This window comes from Anser anser, assembly GCF_964211835.1.
Source record: "Anser anser genome assembly, chromosome: 8".
NCBI classification, from domain to species: Eukaryota; Metazoa; Chordata; class Aves; order Anseriformes; family Anatidae; genus Anser; species Anser anser.
The window spans coordinates 9,172,451-9,193,843 of record NC_139728.1 but is presented as its reverse complement, the minus strand read 5'-3'; the positions used below and the strand labels follow the sequence as shown (position 1 = coordinate 9,193,843).

General features: G+C 45.3%; 2 protein-coding genes across 5 annotated transcripts in view; both read left to right on the top strand.

Annotated features, from left to right (window-relative positions):
- The window catches only part of SUCO (SUN domain containing ossification factor), a 41,025-nt gene extending 34,660 nt beyond the window's left edge, over positions 1–6,365 (top strand). For 3 of the 4 annotated variants that reach the window (XM_083847689.1, XM_083847688.1, XM_083847686.1), the window contains 5 exons: positions 1,131–1,235; positions 2,557–2,711; positions 3,017–3,108; positions 4,210–4,265; positions 4,416–6,365. In XM_083847689.1, coding sequence (XP_083703815.1) covers positions 1,131–1,235; positions 2,557–2,711; positions 3,017–3,108; positions 4,210–4,265; positions 4,416–4,862 — 855 coding nt within the window. In that variant the 3' untranslated portion in view covers positions 4,863–6,365. The remainder of the gene's footprint in view (positions 1–1,130; positions 1,236–2,556; positions 2,712–3,016; positions 3,109–4,209; positions 4,266–4,415) is intronic. The other variant, XM_083847687.1, reaches the window with a different exon arrangement.
- Positions 6,366–6,509: 144 nt separating this feature from the next.
- FASLG (Fas ligand) lies at positions 6,510–21,393 on the top strand. Its single transcript, XM_083847718.1, has 4 exons — positions 6,510–16,016; positions 16,319–16,364; positions 18,240–18,293; positions 18,745–21,393. The coding sequence occupies exons 1-4, from the start codon at positions 15,627–15,629 to the stop codon at positions 19,137–19,139; spliced, it is 885 nt and encodes a 294-aa protein (XP_083703844.1). The 5' UTR covers positions 6,510–15,626; the 3' UTR covers positions 19,140–21,393.

Genomic DNA, 21,393 nt, shown 5'->3' with positions numbered 1-21,393 from the left:
TGGCTAAAAGTCTTAAATGTATTTGTCAGTGGAAGTTACCCATGTCACTTCCAACCCTTGTTTCTTGGTTGTAGCTGCACTCAAAACCTTTTTTGAAAGCTTGGTTGGCTTTTGCAGCTCTCATTTAAAATACAGAGAGGCAATTACTCTGATGTTGCTGAAGAGAGACCTAACCTCCAGAAAGGGAGAGGGAGTGGTAATGGCATGTCAAATTTGCAATTGAAAGGGGTTGGGGTACATGTAGCAGAAGTTTTAGTTCCTTCTCTGAAATGTCATTAAAGGGCGTGGGAGCTGAAGGAGAAGCTTTTGTTGTTTTTTTCCCTGAACTACTGTCCTAGCTTTCCTGAGTAGCTGTCAAATATAGCACTAACTGTGTGCTGAATAATCACAAAAGCAATTGTGGATGTGTTTTAGCAAGCTTAATCCCAAACACTGAAAATTTCTGAAGTATAATCCCAGGCTCATTTGTCAAAAGCAAAGAAAATCACAAATTCCTTGAGATCACACGCATGCTCTTTTTTGCACGTCTTAAATATTATCAAATGCTGGTCAGTCTGAGGTGCTCTTCTTGGCTAACCTCCCTTACACTCTTCTCACCTTTCTCAATTTCTTATAAGATTAAGGATCTTGTTAGGGCTTTTCTCCAGGAAACGATAGCTGCAAAGGGCTTATTTCTGGCTGCCGTGGGCTCCTCTTCCTGGGTGTCTGCCCACCTGAGCCCAGAACAGAAGCCATATTTCAGCCTTTAGATTTCAGCTTTGCCTTGTCACCATCACACGTTTTTTGACATGACCGTACTTGGCTTCCTGATAGCCACTGCATGGAGCTGGCTACTTCTTCTGCCTTTATTAAAGATAGTAATGACTGCAATGAAATGCACTAGCCATAATGTAACAAAACATTCCTTTATACGTAAAAATGCTGATGTTTTGAAGTGTTTATATGACTAATGCTGCATAAACAGTTTCAAATGATAAGTGAAAGTTGTGTTTGAGAAGAGTGCTAAATGGATCACGTGGCTACATCATGCCTGGCTGTGTCAGACAGAATGCTAATGTTGTGCAAGTAAAAGTCTGTGGTAGCAGAATCCTGACAACTAAACAGCGTGGGCATGGCTCTCCTTAATACAGGATCAGCGGCAAACAGAAGCAATCCAGCTGTTACAAGCTCAGCTCACCAACATGACGCAGCTAGTTTCCAATCTGTCAACAACCGTGGCGGAATTAAAACGTGAGGTAATTATAAATCAGTAATATGGCACAAGAACTCAAGCAAAGGAAACAGATACATAAACATATCTCAATTTGAAGAGGCCTGGGGTTTTTAAGTGAAGCTTTTCATTTGGGAAGATGTCAGTAGTTATTGCTTCCAGTTCCTGCTTCAGCAGTTGGCCAAGGGAGGGGAGGAACAGCTGAATAGCTTGAGCTGTCTTGTGCACAGCAGACTTGATGTAATAGTTTTTTACTAGAGCCCTACTAGTCCTGTGATTGTAATCTGATCTTGTGACGAAAGAACTTAGGCTCAGATACTCAGTTATTCCAGCTTTCTGTAGTGCTTTGGAGTTGATACTTTTCTGTAAAATGGTTTTTAATTAGACTAAGCACTGACTTCAAAGTGGCAGTAATAGGATTTGTTGCACGCAATGTTTGAAACGTGCAGTGGGGAATGGTAAATTCTGTGCTTCAAGAACTTTACTGCCATTTGATGTATTACATAACCAGTTGTATCGCATGGCTTTATGTTCTCCACCTTCAGTAAAATGGGATGCTTTACAGTGTCCAGCACTTAGACTGCCCGCTTGAACACTAACAGTCTTGCAACAGGACATGTGTGTGAGAATGTACTGAACACTGTTGGAACTGGGCTGTGACAACAGATGAGTCGGGGGGGGCTGTGCGTTTTGCTACTGAGTGGGAGACTAGCATGGCTAAAACACCCTTCTCTTTTCTTCTCTGGCTGTTGTGATCTTTGGAGATTAAGGGAACCTTGGCAACAATACTAGGAACATGTTCTTTCAAATGTTTACATTCTCCAGTCTGGGATTTCAAGCAGTTTTGTAAACATGACTTTTTTGTGTGTGTTGCCAAGAACGTGTCTTGAGCTGTTTCCTAACACTTAGTAGGGCTCCCTCGATGCCTGGTTGGCTAAGCTCCTGTTAATGAGTGCTGTGCTTTTAAGTAGGATTTGACAGTGGGTGATCAGGTTATGTTAGACAAGCATCCTGGAATTTGAACATGACTTTCCCTGAACTCAGTTCTAGTCATCTGAGTCAACTAGTCTGAGCAATTTGATCAATGATGGTGCTGCAGTCAGCGGAATCTTGTCCTGCATTATCAGCTAGTGGTCTTTAGCTGTTAGTCCTTGAATGCCATATGGCCAACATACTAAATCAAACCTCTGGAAAAACTATTCCAGTTTAAACATTAGAGATAAGAGGGAAAACAAAAAGGTGACTTTAACAGTCGTGTTCTTTTAAAGTTCTGGTGTTGAAAGCAGAGTGTAACAGTATCACTTCATTATTCATTAGTCTTTAACAACTATATCAAATTCTTTCAGGTTTCTGATCGGCAAACCTACCTTGTGATTTCGCTGGTTCTCTGTGTCATTCTGGGCTTGGTGGTTTGTGTGCAGCGGTGCAGAAGCACGTCTCAGTTCTGTGAAGATTATTTCTCAAAAATTCCCAAAAGTAATCACTACCCTAGCCCCAAAAGGTAATGTATTTGCACTTGAAACTTAATTGTTCTTGCAGCTTTTATTGATGTTCCCTAAATCTTCTGGGACTGGGGCATCAAGCAGTTACTGTAGTAGTGGTCTCGTAGGAGCATTTTGGAGCTACTGAACTTAACGTGCCTTGATAGCTTAGTACAAAGATAGTAACTACTATGTCTGTTTGCCAGATTTCTTAGGGCACCTGGGCAAATGCTGATTCTGTCCTTCTGCCAAGGATGCTCTTCAATGGAAAAATGCATTGTCTTGAGAAAAACATGCATAAAATTTGTTGGGTTTTGTTTCTTAGATGTTTTTCCTCCTATGATGATACGAATTTGAAAAGAAGAACTTCTCTTCCACTGGTCAGATCGCAGTCTTTTCAGCTATCTGGTAAAGAAGGTATTATTCACATATATAATATAGCTAATCTCTAGTGTTACTCTTGACACTATACAATGTGTGTCTTATTGCACGTGTATGAAAATGGAAATCATAGGTTAATGTTGAAGTACACTGGATTGTAGTAGTTCACTTACACATTCTTTATATGAGGTGGTTCATAAATGTTACCAGATGCTCCCAGAACTGTGCTAAATAAAGCTAAAATATTAAATCTAGGATAAACACTTGTAGAGGTATAAATGATGGCCTTCTTGTTAGTTGTAGCAATTGATGCAGGTACTCAAGTCTACAAAGCTAGGAAGTTTATACCAAGTGGTATTTTGTAATGCCAGACACAGCCTGAATGCCCTATTTGGATGTCCTAATGGCCAATCTTGAAACTTGGCAGATATTTAGGGATCCAAATTGAAATTTTCTTACTGTAGCTGATAGACCATTTGTCTTGGTTCGGCTAAGAGGATTGAATGATCTGGTCGTTTGAGTATTCACATTAGATCGAGGACAAATGAATTTTGATTTCTTAGGTCATCATCGTGCAAAAACAGAAGTGGTGTAGGTCATAGTAACTACTGATTATTGCAGTTGATGCTGTGCTTCCAGATTCAGCATTTTCTTCACAGTTTTTTGTACTGCGCAAAAAACTGGAAATTTGACTTGATTCGGGAACATTGCAGTAAAGATGAGCTAGGGCTTAGACTATTTTTTAAAAAAAATTGCTCTTTTTCAGTCTTCTGCTGCTTAGGCTTGGAAGAAAGATTTACAAAGCACCAATGGAGGAACATCATACGGGTCTCATGTCAGTCTGAATATCTATCAGTGCTTCTAGCTGCACATTAAACACTTATATTGTTAACGGTGTATTTTTGGGAGGCCCACTTCTGCCAACCACCTGTCCCTTTTCCCTAAGGGGTGTTCTGTGCACCGCTCCTATGGCCCAACCTGTCAGAAGGTCAGGAGTTTCCGTGTCTGTCACTGCCAGCTGCCGTGACAGCAGACGGGAATTTCTTAGTGTCAACTTCACTTTCTATGTGCTCGTGTTGAAAATCGCTTTGTTCTGGAGCTGGCAGCGTCAGTAAACTCTTGTACCCTTTCTTACAGTGGATCCAGAGGACCTGTACATCGTAGAACCCCTCAAGTTCTCCCCAGAGAAGAAGGTACAGTAGCTGCAGAGGCAGGCCGAGGCTGACACATTCCTGCCGGCAGGTGGTGTGTGTCTCGGCTGCTCTCCTGGCTCCTGGGGTTGGGTTTTATGCTCTGCTTGCCTGTCAGAAGCTGACTGTTTCTCTTTTTACTTGTGGTTTCAGAAAAAGCGTTGCAAATACAAAAGTGAAAAGATAGAGACTATCAAGCCGACGGCAGAGCCTCTGCATCCTGTAGCCAATGGGGAAATAAAAGGAAGGAAGCCGTTTACAAACCAGAGGGACTTCTCTAACATTGGGGAAGTTTATCACTCTTCGTATAAAGGTCCTCCATCTGAAGGAAGCTCAGAAACGTCATCGCAATCTGAGGAGTCTTACTTTTGTGGCATTTCAGCTTGTACGAGTCTGTGCAATGGACAAACCCAAAAGACAAAAACTGAGAAGAGGGCTATAAAGCGAAGACGGTCTAAAGTTTCAGACCAAGGGAAGCTCATAAAAACTCTAATACAGACTAAGTCAGGGTCAATGCCAAGCCTGCATGACATAATCAAAGGAAACAAAGAGATAACAGTGGGAGCACTTGGTGTCACAGCAGTTTCTGGACACATCTAAAACTAGCTGAACTACTCAAACAGGAGAGTGTTTGTTCATTTGAGAACAGTCTGTGGTATTCTGTGGGAGGATGGTGGGAGACGAAGAGCTCAACTAATTGGAAAGTATTCAGAAATTTGGTTTCTGCCTTTTTAAATAGATGGGATTGTGTCAATCTTGGCTATAAGCTGCAGCTTTACAAGGCTGATAATTTCCTATGAGAACAGCTTGGGGGGAGGGAGGGCAGGGTTCATTTTATAAAGGTTTTTTCACAGTTCCTGGGGCGGAGATTTTTTGAAACCCAGTTTGTTGGGTGGAATAGGGATAAAAGCCTAATCCTCTTCCTTCAGCTTTGTTCCTATTTCTTGCACCTTCCCATATTTATGTGCCTTTTGTCTATTTATAATGCCACTGGAAGAGGGGAGATACAATTGTTTGTCATTTGATTTATTTTGTAATTTCTCTAGCTTTTTTTGAAGATGCAACACTACAGTGCTGTAAAGGGACATGTGTTGGCCTTCAGCTGGACTCAGTAATGTGGACTGGATACTGTAAAAATACTAATAGGTGGACTTGCCTGACTAGATCCTGGTTTTGCAAACTCAGTTGAGAAAAGTGTCTCACTAGGGTTAGTAGTTAGATTTATCTCCACCTTCCGTTACAAATCAGAGCTGTAGTCAGAAGTACTGAATGAATGACAGTTGCTCTTTAGCATTTCTGGTGTACGCTGGGATCTTACGCTGACGAATGCGTTTGTTACCTAAACTGACTGCTGTAGTTCTCCAGGAGAGATGAATGGGGAGCGCTCGCTGTTTCTGTGCGAAGAGTTTAGGGGAAAGCTCAGCTGAAGAACGCGAGGGTGAGTTGGTGCAGCTGGCAGAGTTTTCCAAGCCAGTTCTGGATGCGTTGAGTTTGCAAAGCCTCGAAGTCTACCCCATCAGGTTGGTTCAAAGTGGGTATTTCCATGACGTTTGCTTTTGTATTGGCTAACAAATGTGCAGTGTTTGTATGGTTGGTATTTTCATATCCAAGTGTTTTTTATTTTGACTGTGACTGTATATTTGGATACTATAGAGTGTGTGATTGGTAAAATGCTGTATGTATCTGAGTGAGTGGAACAAAAGGTTACTCCTTTTGACAAATGTTACAGGTTCATGTTGTAAAAAATAAGTTAACTTATTGAGCACTTTTAGTGGTACCCTTTTTAACAGATCTAATGCCTTTCCTGGGTATTGTATGTAATGTGACTTATTTAAAGCCTTTGTTTTTTTTGCTGCTTTCTTGTTAGTTTATGAATACTTTAGGGTGATGTACTTTTGGATTTGATCTGCACAATTAGCCAGTCAGAGCACATGAATCAGACTTGTTGAACATGAATTCAAAAGGGTTTCAAACCTGAATGAGGAAAATACATACCACCTGAGTGCAGCATACGATGTTGTGGAACAAGAGTATGTAACTACAGAGCTGTAGTGCCATTAGAAACTGTGAATTTCCAAATAAATCTGAACACTTTGTCTTTAATTTAGTGGTACTTTTCCTTTGATAATCAAACTTGTAGCATAATTTTACCTCTGAGAAGGACTAGTCTTTACATTTCCGTATGGAACCAGGACAACTTATTTGTAGCAAGCACAGCAGTGCTGTGTGCAGCCCAGTGCCAAGCTCACTTGATGTCCAGCCCCTACTTCTCCTCAAATGAGACTTTCCCAGTGCTAATTTCTCTTGACTGTCTCTTGAATCATAGCACTCCCTGTGATGAAGTTAAAAACGAATTGAATGTGGGGTTTGGTGCAGGATGGGGGCTGCTTTTGGGGGGTGTGGTTTTTCCTGGTGTGGGTTTTTTGTTTTAAATTACCTTCCTTCTTTTTGACGCGTCATTTGTAGGAAGTCTGCTTTCCTTTACTGCCCTGGCTGTTACTGAGCACTTCTCATCAGTAAGAATTCTCACCAGTAAGAATAGGCTGAAGTTGGACGCTTCTGAATTCTTAGAAAAGCCCATTTAATTATCTTCCCATGAGAGACCTCAAGTATGCTGATAGGTATAGAATGAGGCCAAATGAGTCATGATGCAATATGCTGGTGTCAAATGTGTCTCTGGTAGGGGTTTTTATTTATCGTTGGTTACTGCTTGCCTGTAAGCATTAGATGAGGGGAAAAAAGTGTTAAACCAGTGATGGTCATATATATTTATCAACTATATGGTGGGAGCGTATAGCTCTGGGGCATGTTACGTTTCATGGAAACAGCTACTTGAAGGCTTTGTGAATCTTGAGCTTTTCTGGAACTGTGGTGTTACAAAGAGAGCTGGAAACCTTCTTCATCTTTTTTTCTGTAGTATTGGAATGGACAACTCTTTTGTCCTTTTTTCCATTTCTTTTCCCTAGACTGAATTACCTCACTGCACTGGGGAGCTATCCATGAAGATTACATGGAAATTATAATTTAGGAATTAGCAGCACTTTGCTGTGCTTCCTCATGCAAGAATTTGTTTTTAAAAACATTTTATGTACTTATCCTCATTATCTTTTTGGAAGGTGATACTTAGCCTTGAACTGAAATGCCACTTTTTTCTGATGTTCTCTTGCTGATGGGATCTGTTTTATTTATACCTCAGGTGCTGGTAAGTTTGAGTAGGCTGTGAGTGTTTAATTTCCAAGTATATGTTCAAGTTTCCAAGTCAACAATCTCAGGTGTGAAACTAAGTCACTCTTAAACAGTCCTTTATTCCCTGCAATCCGTCCTAAAGTTGGGCAGGGCTTAGAGATCTAAGAAGTTGCTGCATTCAGTGGGAAAAAGAATATCACCAATAAAGCTTGTCATGTAATGAACATATACGGCACATGTTATGGGAATAATATACATCCAAAATAGAGCAGAGCTCTGTTTCAGGCATATGGTTTGAGGCCACGTGGCTTGCAATTCGCACTGGAGATATGGCAGTTACTATAAGTGGTAGCTAACATAGGGTCAGAAATCATTCTCACTCGGGCTCCCATGTTTCAAAACTGTCTTGGGAAGACCTCATAGTATTCACTCTTCTGAAAGTGTTCCCCAAAATCAGTATTAAAAAATTCATAATGTCATTAGCTGTGTAGATTCACTGTCCTGAAAGTTCCTTATTGTTCCTAAGAAACGCTGCCTCTGGACACTGTAGACGCAGAGCTTGTTGGGCACTTTTTTTTAAAAAAAAAAAGCCTATTTTTTTTTGGTGCTGAGTCAGTGGAGATTGACAAGAGACATTGCTGCTAACAGCAGAGTCATCTGTCATAGGATCTGGTGCATGTCAATCAACGATTGACTCCATATTGCCATAATGGCCACAAGATAGAGCACAGGAAGTTCCGCACCAGCATGCGAAAGAACTTCACAGTGAGGGTGACGGAGCACTGGGACAGGCTGCCCAGGGAGGTTGTGGGGTCTCCCTCTCTGAAGATATTCAAGGCCCGTCTGGACGCCTACCTGGGCAGCCTGCTCTAAGGAGCCTGCTTTGGCAGGGGGGGTGGACCCGATGATCTTTCGAGGTCCCTTCCAACCCCTTCAATTCTGTGATAGTCTCATGTTACCTAAACATTTCAATTATGTCCAGGTCTAAACTTTCCCGTCAACTACTACGTGCTTCAACCACTGAAAAAGCATTTGAGGAACCTACTGACCTGCTTGTGCTGTTGTGAACTGGTGTGTTTGCCTCTGGCAATAGGATAGAGACTGAACCACAGCTTCCTCTTGTTCTGCTTGCTGCTTTTAATTATTTGTAACCACTTTTTTATTTTTAAAAAAAGGCACACTCCTAAAGTCAAGTTCTTATTTGCTTAATGTAACCCTTTCATGTGGGCTCTTGAGTCATTTTTTACTTCCTATTTCGGTCTTATTAGTGTCACATTGACTAGCTTTCAAAACCTGATTCTTTGAAATCAAGACTCTCCTAAATTGGTCATAATCTATATAGAGTTGAAGGTTGCTTATAAAGCTTGACAAATTCCTGTGGCATTGTGAGTACTTAAAAGGAGGGCCTTGTCCGTCTTGTGGTATTTCAGAAGGTTGGGCAGTTCTTGGTGCAAAATACCAAGAAATCAGGATTGCATAGTAAGCGGTGAGGACTGCATTACTACTCCTTGGGAACAATCACAGCATTGGCAAGAGCCAAGCCTCTGGGGGTTAACAGCTTGCTCAAGCACCTGTCTTGCTTGCCTCTTTCCACAGGTGGGGCAGGAAGGGTGCTGTGTTCTCTCAGGTTTCCCCCTGGAGTGCTGGTGCCTGTTGCAGGACCTCTCCTTCTGGGCTGCTGCAGTTGCTGTCCCGACAGGAGACGGTCTGCCTCCTGCTCCTGAGGTTTCAGATGTGCAGGGAAGAGATGAGTGTCCAGCTGCTGGGCAGCCTATGGCCGAGGAAGATTTTTCTACCCTTTAAACTGTTATAAAAGCAGATGCCCTGCTTTAAAAACACACAACTCCTTTTCCTGACCAACTGGTTACTAAGTAGGCATGACTTCCTGGTCTTCATTGTGATTTCTAGAGTGCTTTGAGTCAGATTGTGCCAAGCTTATTCAGTATAATGCGTAACTTCAAAAACCAAACAAATGTATTGGAATAGCCATGAGAATTTTTTTCATTGAAGTACATCTCCCTGTAAATAAGTTATTAATCTGTAGGTGGCTTTGTCAGCAGCCAGTACAGTGAGAAGTGCAGCTGTTGATGATGTTACAATGCAGGGGTCTCATCTTTCAACTTCCTAGGGCATAGCTGTACTGCATGTGATGCTGGTGGACTCTTGTCCAGGATGCCCCTGGGAGGTTTTGTGGAGCTGTTGGAGCCACCTGAGCTCTGCTGCAACCTCAGACAAACCACAACACTCAGCTAACAGGTCTGGGGATTACCTTAAGAAGCCTGTCACAGGGAAGGGAGCTGTTTCCTGTTACAAAATCTGTTGCACGCAGAAGCACTTGGAGCGCTTTCTGATCTCTTTGCACCGCAAATGTTTCCATCAGAGGATGGATAGTCACAAACATGCCCGGTATAAATGTATTACTAGCCATATCTGCCAACAGGTTCTTAGGCTATATACATTAAGCATCAGTGGAAATCCAGTATTTTTAAACCATGCAAACTCTGCTAGCTGTGTGGTATTGGTAGGAAGAGAACTATAGTATGAGGTGCCTTTATGGTGGCTTCTGCTTTTGCCAGCTTGCCATGTGAGATGAGATGGAACAGCTTAACAAGCTTCACTTAATTGGTACAAACATGTTCCACTTCATTTGGAACAATTAAAGTGTAGAGGTCTGACCACAAACTGCTGTGGGTAGGCAGCCACCAAGCAGCGTGTCTCATCTTGCGGAAACCCTGAGTGTCGAACAGCATCAGGTACTGCTAAGAAACTACGGGGGTTTGTATCAGCTTGAGAAGAGTTAATGTTCCCAGGCCTTGTTTAGCTAAAACATTAGCTTAGGAAAGGATGGTGAAAATCAGGAATCTTTCCCATGTATTCCTCAATTTGAAAATGATAATTTAAAAAGCTGCCAAGGAGCTTTCTGCTGCTTTACTGCTGTTTCTCATACTGGCTCTATGGCCTGGGAGCTGCAAATGGTCTCAGCATGCTGCTTTTTGTTAGTCTCTTACTAAGTTACAGATGGGAGGTAGGGCTTTTGATGAGGAATGGACATTAAGTTAATTCTGTGCCTTCTGGAGCTAGCAATGGAAAATAAATGTTTGCCACCCTGAGGGTATTCTTTCCTTTGTTAGATCTGGTGGCTGGAGGCTACGTCCAGCTGCTGGGTCCTCTACAAAGTCACCGAGAACAAGAATCCCTGTCTGTGACTTTTCAGGAAAATATCTTGAAGCAGTAATGAATCTCTTTTATTAGCCATAAGTTGACATGGTTACTGCTGAAATTTCAGGGTTGTACACACAGCCCAGAAAACTACCTGTAGCTCAAGATTACATCTCAGAAATGTCAGCTGCAGGTCCCTCAGTGTTCTGGAAGTTTGGCTGACGTGGGACATGGGTGTGGAGGTGTCTGTGTAATGAGATGGGACATAGATGGCTGCGGGCAGCACAAATGCTGGGGGTGCTGAATTTGCTCGGTGATGCAGAGCTGAGGTGGAAGTTGGTGAGGACTGGTAGATCTCATTTTATTTTTTTAATAGGCTGAGAATGGCTGTTCCCAAGGAGGAGTAAAATGGTCAAATACTGACCCAGCCGCGTAGGCCAGCAGAACCAGCTGGCATTTTCCAGGGCTGAGGCTGGCTGATGCGCTGGCAACGTCAGGCAGTGTCGATCCCATGTGAAGGGTTTGTGAATGCAGTTATTGACGGGAAATCAACATCTGTGTGTTCGCTGTGGTCTTCCTCGCAACCTCTGAGCGGCCACAGCAGCTTGTTCCATTTTCTCTCATGACTAAGTTATTGTACGTTATTTAATAACCTGCTTTTTTTCTTTCCTGTATATTCAAGCAATTGATCCCATTACCTCATAACCTCTGTACTTCATTTCCTTTCTTTTATTACAGATGCAATCAAAAGAAACGAAATCTTACTCTGCTTTCAATTCTCTTCTCAGCTGCTTTGTCTTTTTCCCCTGCTTGATTCTCTCCTGCCTCAGGTCCCAGACAGAAGGGCCCTGCAGAGCCCTGTACCTCTCCTGCCAAACCCAGGGCTGCTGCCCACTTGTTGGGGTCACGGTGTAGTTTGCATGTGTTTAATGAACAAGAGAACAACAAAACCTCTTGCTTGCTGGAAGAGGGCCTTAATGTGGCAATGCCAGGCCAGAGCTTTCAGAGATGGGTTTTGAAATCTGCTCTTCTGTGAACATGAATGTCTCCCTAGTGGGCTGTGGGCAACAAGGCCACATCTTTACACGTGCCTCATGCTTCTAGCAAAGAGTGACCGTTGAGGAAATGAAAAGCATCACCTTCCCCTGGGAAAATGGAGCTGTTAAAAACATGTAATAAAGAAACAACACTAAGATGTCAGCGCTCACCACAAGGTCACGCAACTTGTGGGATGCTGCGTGATGCTGGGGCAGGAATGGCAGCTGGGCTCTAATCCGTGAGCCTTCCACTGCCCTCCTACCTTACTGGAAGCCCAAAGGGGCTGTGCAGGATCCTCAGGGCTGGCAATTATCACCGACGTGGGCTGTTAAACCTGAGCACTGCCTATCTCAGGAGTCAGGGCAGTGAAGGGCTGGCGGGCCCTTTGCTCAGTGGCAGAGATCTCCTGGCAGTGCTGGGTGAGTTCTGGTGTTTTCTGCACCCCTCGAAGGCTTCAGTGGGTGAAGATACTGTTATGTCTGGAGGCAGTTTTTCCCAAGCATCCACTCCACTATTCAGTCAAAAAAAGTAATCCTTTTTTGTTGTTATAAATGCTATCTCCTTCAGCTTTGGCTTCCAGTTAGTGGCTCTGGAAAGGCTTTTTCTGTGAGATAAGAGCCCTCCACTGATGGAAGTCTCATCTCTCTTTACGGATTTATGTGCTATCTGTCCATAACACTCTGTTCTTGAATGAACCAAGGTGAACATACACTTTTGCTGTCTGGCAGTTATTGCAGCTCCTTCCTGAACCCCTCTGAAGCTGAATATAAACTTGTAACGTGAGTTGTGGGACTGTCTTTATCTTCCCAGTTAGCCTGGTGCTATGTGTAAGCTCAGACCCATGGACCCTGTGTGCTTTCCCTGCTGCAAACTCGCGTCCAGCTGGGCAGCCTCTGTGTTGCTTTCAGACCTGTGGTTTATTTCCGGGATGTTATTTGCTATCTAAAGAGTTTGATCTGCAGTCTGTGTTCCTAGACTTGTTTTCTTCTGATTGAATTCTCTGTTCTTGTGGGTTTTTTTTGGCTATGTCTTATCGCTTATTTTAATCTGCAAATATTACTTGCAGTTAATATAATTATTTCCCAGCTCTGGGGGAAAGGTGTTCAAACAGCACTGTATAGAGGACAATGCCCGGAGTGAAATCAGAAGCCTTTTCCTGGATGGTGCTCTGCTTACTTTTTCCAAGATACCCATTAGGGAGCGTCAATGGGGTGCATCTCTCCTGCCCTATGTGGCTGGCACTTAGTGGTTTTGTACTGATTGCCTCTCCTGGCTTTCGGGTTAATGTTCTGAAACCAACACACCCTTGGCTTTGAATGCTGTCTTTCTGAATGTTTCTCAACCACTTCTTCAGTTGTTCTTGGGTGTAATTTATGCAGCCTTGTGGGCTTTCAATAGTTGCTTTTTAGCATTTCCAATAGTCGGTGTTATAATAGGAAATATTTGTTAATCGCTTTCAGACGTGTATCTGTCCAGAACCTTGATGAGTCTCCCTCCTACGCAGCAGCTCACACTGAACTTAATTTTATTTTTCTGTCAAGTATTAGATCTAGTTCATTATCCAAGTTCTGCTTTCCTTGATATATATATATAAAAAAATGCATTATTTTGTCTTTAATAAGGACTCCCACCTTTCCTCTGGGGGCAAGGGGAGATGGGGAGAAGAATTCTTCTGAGCAAGTTATCATTTTTTATCTGTGTAACCATTCCTTGCGTTTTTGCTGATTTTTGGCATACATGATCCTCTGATAAAGGGTAGGGAAAGTGTTTACATTTGGAAATCTTCTGGCAGAGAGACAAATCAGACACCCCTTTTGTCCTTATGTCCTTTTTTACTGCTCAGCTGTCCCTGACCAGCATTTTGGGTGAGAACAACCTTGCCTAAATTTTGGCTCCTGGCTTTCATTAATTCACCCACCCATTTAAAAAAAAAAAAAAGCATCTTTATGAAAATAGGAAGCAGTGGGTGACTGATAAGTGCACTTGTGACATTTAAGAGAGCCTGCTCATGTGCCCACAATCCCACCAGGATGAGTTGTCTGTGGTGAAATGTCAGAAAAAGGTGGGGGCCTAACTTGGAGGGTGAAGACTTATAAATGTCCCGGTGGAGGAGAGGCAGAGGTGAACCTGTTTCTAGAGAGTACTTGGAGACCAAGGAAGAAAGACCAAGGGCTTTGGTCCTTGCTCCCTGGGCCATTACTGTATTTTTACAGCAGTTGAGGGGCTCCAGTGGTGTGCGTGGTCCACGTTGCAAAAAAAAAAAAAAAAAAAAAACACGGGTATCGTGGTGCCATCGTCCTCGTTGTTCTGAGATGGACTATGCTGAGGGTAGGCATGATCAGGCGTGAACTGCTGGAGGTGGATTTGTGCTACTTTTGTGTCTAGAAACCTAGAAGTACAAGGAAGACGCAGACAGGCTGCTGAAACTGTTCATGCTGAGGATCAACACTTCAGCAAGCGGCTGTGGTGAACATCTTCAAAAAGCAGTGGGGTGGCTGGTGGTGCAGGGCTTTGAGGGCACATCTGACTGTTAGCGGTGCGGTTGGAGGCACAACTCAACCCCTGCTTTGGAGAAACCAGTGTGCTTATGTTGTTGAAGCATGCTGTCCTCAAACTCCAGTTTTTGATGTTCCAGATCAAAGCCTCCGTGTTGGGGCTGCTTTCTTCAGCCACAAGAGACAAAACTCCAGTTTGTTCTTGCGTTAAGCATTTCCTTTGTTCAATACTGTCCCCCTACAAGTACACACACTTATGTCTGTGAAATGGAAGAGCAAATTGCTATGGACAGTGTTTTGAGAGTGCCTGTAAATCTATGGGAAATCTCATTGCCACCACTTAGATATCTGTGGCCAACGAAGCCTTAAATTGAGAAATAAAAATGTTCTTGTCTCCTTATGATTTTGTCCTTGCAGCGTGGCCCAAACTCTGGATCCTTTCTTGAAAGGTAAGAGAAATTCTATGAAGGTGTGTAGCTCAGCATCTATCCCAGGTTTAATCATGAGTCTCTCACCAAGGTTAGGTCCTGCTGCAGCACTCACCATTGTCATGAAGAGAAGATTTAAATAAATAAATAAAACAAACAAAAACCACAACAACAACCCTTCCCTCTCTAATGCTTCAAGAGGGGTGTGGGATTAGAGATAGTATTTGCAGAGGTAAGTGTGGCAGCAGAAGCTGCTAGAAGAGCCTGCTTTTGCCCCAGGGTGATGTTTCTGGCGTTACAGTGCACTGCTTGCTCAGTCTGGCCAGTGCCCCCCTGTGATTTGGTGTGGTGCAGGCAGCCCATGGCACTGGATGTGCTTGGGCTGTTAGTGCTGGGGCAGCTCTGCTGAGGCTGCAACACCAATATCTTCCTCTTGTCAATTGCATTGGTTTGCACAGTGGGATGGTGTCTGGAACCAGGGTATATGCGAAATTATACCCAGGATCTGTGTCATAGGGTGCAGACAAGGTGGGATACAGTGGAGAGCAGTAACTTGTCCTCTGTGAAATGAAGCAACTCTTGAGTGCCTGCAGATGTACTTGGGATCAGGTCTTCATCCTTCTGCCAAGGGGATTGCCCTCAGCTCTGCCTCACGTGCAGGGTGCCAGAAGCAGAAGAGTCTTTGTCGTTCCCGCTGCTCGTGGTGCAGGGCACCGCAGTGGAAAAGCAGCTGCCTCTGCCTGAGTGGGCTGCTGGAAAGGGTGGCTGGCCGGTGGGTGTGCGCTGGGCTGATTACTCAGCCCCTGGCTGCCAGCACAGCCCTCGGGTGCGCTGCTAGCACTTTGCTGGGTGCACCTGCTTCCCGAGGCTCGTGTTGTGCGAGCGCCGTCTGCCACCGGCTTCGTCCCGCTGTGTGTGCGTGCTGCCGCAGTGTGGGAGGAGCAGGCGGATGCCCCGAACTTGCAAACGAGGGCGGAAGCTTTTGGGGGTTTGCTGTTTCTGCTTGAGGCTTTCATAGAGTTCTGCAGCATCTGAGCTGGGTGTTCACTGCTGGAGTGATGCAGGCATATAAAAGCAGAGCTGGGTCTTCCCCCAGGGCTCAGTCTGGGCCAGCCCCGGCAGTTTTTGGCTGCCACATGGAAGATCACGCAAAGCACGTTCAGCCCATCCCACTCCCAGCCATGCAGCAGAACCTGAACTATATGTACCCACAAATATTTTGGGTGGACGGCTGTGCCAACGCCAGTACCTCCTGCCCTCCGGCACCCCCTATTGCTCCCTTCCCACCACCGGTACCTGATCGGAGGAGAAAGCCAAAGAGCAACAGGGAAAGGAGCAGCATCGGCTTCCTGGTGATCTCCTTGCTGATCCTGATGGCCCTCACTGGAGTGGGGCTGAGCATGTTTCAGATTTTCCATCTGGAGAAGCAACTGGCAGAGCTCAGAGAGGTAAAGTCTGGCTGGCTGCCTGCAAAGGCTGCAGAGGGGAAAAATTGGTGGCAGCAACGTGTCTGCCACGCCAGTGTGAGTGGGGCTGTTTATTGCTGTGGAGGACTGCTTTGTTGGTGACTGTGATATATCTGGATGTCCTTTTGTTTGAGTGCTGCAGGGTCTCTCTCCCTGTATGTTTCTTACCACCTTGCAGCTCTGCCTGAGCTAGCCGTTGTTGAGGATAATCTTTGGCTGCATCTAGATGATGCCCTTATGCTCTCAGCCTGCTAAGAGAGCTTGTCGCTCTTCTTTTTTGACAGTCTGCCAGCACTGAACACATCCCTCCAGCTCTGGAGAAGCTCATAGGTGAGTTGATGTAGGTAGAGGAACTCCTCCTTGCCTGCACGTGTGAATGCTCCTGTCAAATTCTTTCCTCCTCTTGTCGGGAAATAAAGGCAGGGCTGCAGCTCTGATGCTCTGAAAGTGCTCCCTTCACTTGCTTGGCTAAAGGAGAGCTTTATCTCTGGGGTATGGAGAAGGAGTCCTGCACCCTGCCTGCTGGAGTGCTCGGTGGTGTCAGCCACGTGTCCTGGGGCAGTCTGCCTCGGCCTTGGGGCTTCCCAGGCCCTAGTGGGGCACTGGTACAGGGGGGATTCTGCTGTGAAAATCAGTTCTGGCTGTCTTAACGCTCAGCAACAATGTGCATGGAACGAGGAGAACAGAGAACCAAGATGGACACCCCACATTTCTGCTTTGTCTCCTCGCTTGTTAAGATTTTGGGATGACATATAGGGTTTCGTTTTCTTTGGGGGTGGGGGATTCACTCGCACCCTTGAGAAGGCAACTTATTTTTTCCTAAATTTTTTTGGTATGCAGTCTCACTGCAACCAAAACTAGTTGAGAAGAACTTCGTTATATGGTGTTTTTTCTCTTACAAAATGTCATTTCAGTGAAATTGAAACTTTCCAAAGAACCTAGAAATTTCTCTAAATTTAGGGAAGAAAACAGTTTCTAAATGGAACAATTTTTAAATCGATATTTTGCTTTTTCAAACTATTATTTTTACTTTTACATTCCACATTAATATTCTTAGTGATGAGATATCCTTTTAAAGAAGGCCAAATCAGAATTTTTCAGCTCTTCTATCATTTTTTGACAGATTTGAAAAGGTTTTTCTTCTTTCCTTTCAGAGTTTTGGTTAGTAGGAAACTTCATTTATTTTCAGGTGTGTTCTGATACAGAATAAAATCAAATTTGGAAATAGAAAAAAAAATCTGGAAAAAGCAGTCTCCTGGAAATCCTACTTTCAACAAACTTTGTAATCTATTTTTTAAGGGAAGGGAAGCTGTTGTTTTAACTGGATGCTTAGTGCTCTGACCACAGGCTGCTTTAGCAGTAATTGAACACAAGTCATAATTAGTAACCCTTAATTTCTTGAGGGAGATGGATAAAGCCACTGAAATAATGTAAAAGAGAAGGGAGAGAGAGGAGGGAAATTTCATTGGCTTGAGGAAGTAAGTTTTTAAAGTTTGAGAACTTGATGCTTTGAAGAAGATGCTGAGAGGAAGGGCAAGATGGAGCGGGACGGAGTCCAGTCACTGTGACTGGCCCATGTCTCCAGGGGGACCCAAGCCCTCCAGGGAAGGCAGAATTTTGCTACCTGTGTTCTGCCTCTCTGAGGACAGAGAGTTCTGCCTCTCTGTGGGGCCAGCAGGACGGTTTGTAGGATGTCTCAAATGTCTTTCCTCCAGTTGTAAGGAGGTTTGGTACTCAGCAGCCAGATTTCTACTGCCTTGGGGACTTCTTGGCAGTGCTGGACTGGAGGGGGGGCAGTAAAATAGGCTCCTCTATGACAGCACATGACCAGTCACCTTGGTATGGGAAAAAGATGCTAGATAAAGGGGCAGTGTTGTTCCTCTCCTAAACCCTGAGTGAGAGGCTTCTGCTTGAGCCCACTGATGAAGCTGTTTTAAGATGAAAACTCTCTCCTTGCTCTTTTGTTTTTCCCCTTGCTTTTGGTCATGTCTGAATCCTTTACTTCAACTTTTTTTTTAACTCTTCCTATTTCCCTGCAGTATTTGTCTGAGCACCTCTCTGCCTCTTCACATTAAGCCATGGTGCCTAGGTGCCTTGTGCTGCCGTGAATCTGCACCATTTCAGTGTCATGGGCACCTCCCTTCTGCTCTCTGGGCTGGCTTTTCCATCGAGCATATAGCTAATGCCTTCTCTATTTTCATGCAGGGCAGGAGAGACAGGCAGCGAAAAAGGAAGTGAGGAAAGCGGCACACTTAACAGGTATGTGCTGAGGGCCCAGCAAGATGTGGGAGCAGAGGACGGGGCACATGTGGCTGGGGTGAGAGGGCAGCCTGGCTATTGTTGTAAGGAGCTGCCTCATACAGGCTTTCTCAGTTTCCTTTGGTAATGTGTGTGCTCTGGCAGCTGGAAGTTACCCCCACAGCTAAAATCTTCCCCTTATTCAGGCTCTTCAATGAGAGCTCTAGTTTTTGGGTTGGGCTTTGTTTAGTCTGTGGAGTGTGTTGGGCAGAAAGCTTTCAGGAGCAGCTCAGCACCAGCTGAGCACATGGCAGGTGAGAGCTCCCACCTCCCCAAGGTTGGAACAGACTTTTCATGCCGTACACATAAGGACGTAGAAAGCAGGTGACTTGTTGTGACATGGGGTGTAACTTACGAAAAGACACCTTAATGCTTGTACTTACAGCAATGCCTCTCTCCTTTCGGCTTCCAGGAAACCCCACGCAGCGGGACCTCCCTTTGGAGTGGGAGCCCATCTCCGGCCACGCTTTCACTAATGGCATTCAGTACCGCAACCAGGGCCTCGTGATCAATGAGACTGGCCTGTACTTCGTGTACTCCAACGTGCTCTTCCGGGGAAGCACCTGCAGCAGCCAGATGTTGAGCCACGTTGTCTACAAGACAAATCCGACCTCGCCAGGCAGCCACGTGCTGATGGAGGACAAATACCTCAATTACTGTGCAAATCAGAAAATGTGGGCCCGGAAAAGCTATCTGGGGGCTTTATTCAAGCTCAGGGAGAGGGACAGTCTGTATGTCAATGTCTCCAAAATCTCTCTGGTAAATTTTGAGGAATCCAAGACATTCTTTGGGTTATTCAAGCTTTAAATGGCACTGTTGGAGCGTGGCTGGCAGCCCCCCTAACTCTCCCAGGCATGTGCAGGAGGTAAGGGCTGCTTGAGAGGCAGCAGCCCCATGCCAAGCCAGGGTTTCTTGCTAGGAAGAAGGAACCATGTTATGGCCTTCCGCATGAGTGGGCTCAAGTGACTGGTAAAAGCTCTAAACCGGGCCTCTGGGAAGCACCTAGGCTGTCCTGTGGTGACCTGAACAGAATCGCACATTTTTCTCCTCTGAGTAAAACAACAAACCAAAAACGTAGAGCATCAGAGATGCTGTTGAAACTCACTACTTGCTCAAGAAGGCTGTGCTACCTGAGAAGGTGCTGGGGCCTCAACGGCTTTGGCTTACACGTGGTGTTGTGCCCCCAGGGAGCTTGGGCCAGCACGCATGTGGGGACAGCTGGATGGCATTGAGGAGGCCCCTCAAGCTTGGACCATGCCATGCCACACCGCAGGTGGTGGTGTTAGAACAAACTCAGGCTCCTTGCCCCAAGCAGTGGCTGCCCGCCCTGCCTGGGCATTTGGCACTGTAATTGCTGTCTGACAGATATCCACCTGCCAGGTGGCTTGTTAAGTGTGACAGATTTGTTTCTGTGTTAAATTATGGACTATTCCCTTTCCAGATAATGCTTCCAGCCCCCTTTATTTAACTTGCCCTGACAGCCTCACAAGGAATGTTCTGGAAGTGGTGGCGCCATGAGGGGGTCCCAGCCCTGTTGAGAAACCATGATCTGGCTGGTTCCTCTCCACACTGTGGGGCTGTGGGGGGATGGCTGGGGGGCCAGGTGCCCCCCACATGTCAGCCCCACTCACTGACAAGACCTGAGCAACGTGGCAGTGGAGGACAGTGAAGCCTGAGGTGAAAACAGTGGCTCCAGCTCCTTCCCGCCTTTACGGTGCCTCAGGCCCTCTGTGGAGACCTGGCCCTGGCTGCCACTTGCATGACCCCCCTATGAGTGTCTCCTGAGCAAAACAGAGATGGTAAATAAAGATATATTTTTCTAGAAAATGGCACTGTCCTCTCATTTGGCTCTGAAGGCCTTTGGTCAGGGTCCGGGACCCTGCTCCTTCCCCAGCAGTGTGGCAGAAACCTGGTAGCTTGCCTCCACTTTGCTCCCTGTCATGGAGCTCTGGGGCAACCAAAATGCTGGATCAGGAACGATGAGGTGGGCAGCTCAGACTGAGTAGCCCAAGCCCTGTTTGGCTATCAGGGAGGGGAATAATCTAGAAATTCAAGCTTGAGCTCAGGTGGAGAGAAATGTAGGTGGGAAACATTTTGAGAAGACCCCCTGTGCTTCTAAAACATTGTTTTGGGTCTGTTTTGTGAGCTCTGTTTTGGATGTGGGTGGCTGGGAGCTCTTCCCTGCATGCTGGAGATGGTGTGCTGTGGTGTTTGAAGCTGGATACAAGCCTCTCCCCTGTCCCCATCTCATCTTTCCTCCAGGTCTCAGCTAGGTGTGGAAGTGCTTTGGAAGCAGGTCAGTCACTTACTGCTGAGCACAAGTGCTGCCATCCCCTAAAGCACCAATGCTCCCTCATGTGCCTGCCAGCCCCAGCAGCACTTCACGTGGCAGTCTGAAGGGCAAGGGAAGAGGTGGTGCTTGGTGTTGAATAGCATTCGCTGACTCCAGTGCCCTTGAAGTGGTCCATGAAGCTCTTCCCTTGCATGTGTTAACCTCAGTGCCACCTGCTGTGTTGCTGCTGGGCAGTACAGAAAGGCTGTGGTGCCTCACTTTTTGCCTGTTGTCCGGGCTTCTTGTAATTCTGATGTGGTCATAGCAGCACACAACACTTATTTCCTTTTCCAGGGTGCTGCTCTCTGCTCTGTGGTGTGTGGCCTGTGGTCTGCTGTTGCCTGAGTGAGGTGAACGCTGCACTTCTCGTACAGCTGCTCCTACAGCACTCAGAGCTTTCCATTGCATTTCTCAGGAAGCAAAGTGCCCCTAAAGGTCAAAAATAATCGTTTAGGAACCTTTTTGCTTGGCTGTTTCTTTCCCACTGCCCTACCTCCTCCTGTTATCAGAGGGATAAACCACACAGTGCAGGGATGGGGGTGTTGGACCTGGACCTGTCCTGGAAAGGCTGGAAGTTTCCATCCCCTTCAGATTTCTGTTTACACTGTGTTGCTTTCTAGACATCCAGCTGGGGGGTGTGCACCTGTATGTGCATGTGCCTGTATGCTTGCAGCTATTTCTGCAGCAAAACTAGCTGAGCATATCGTGTTTCCTTTCTTTGCTGGCAAG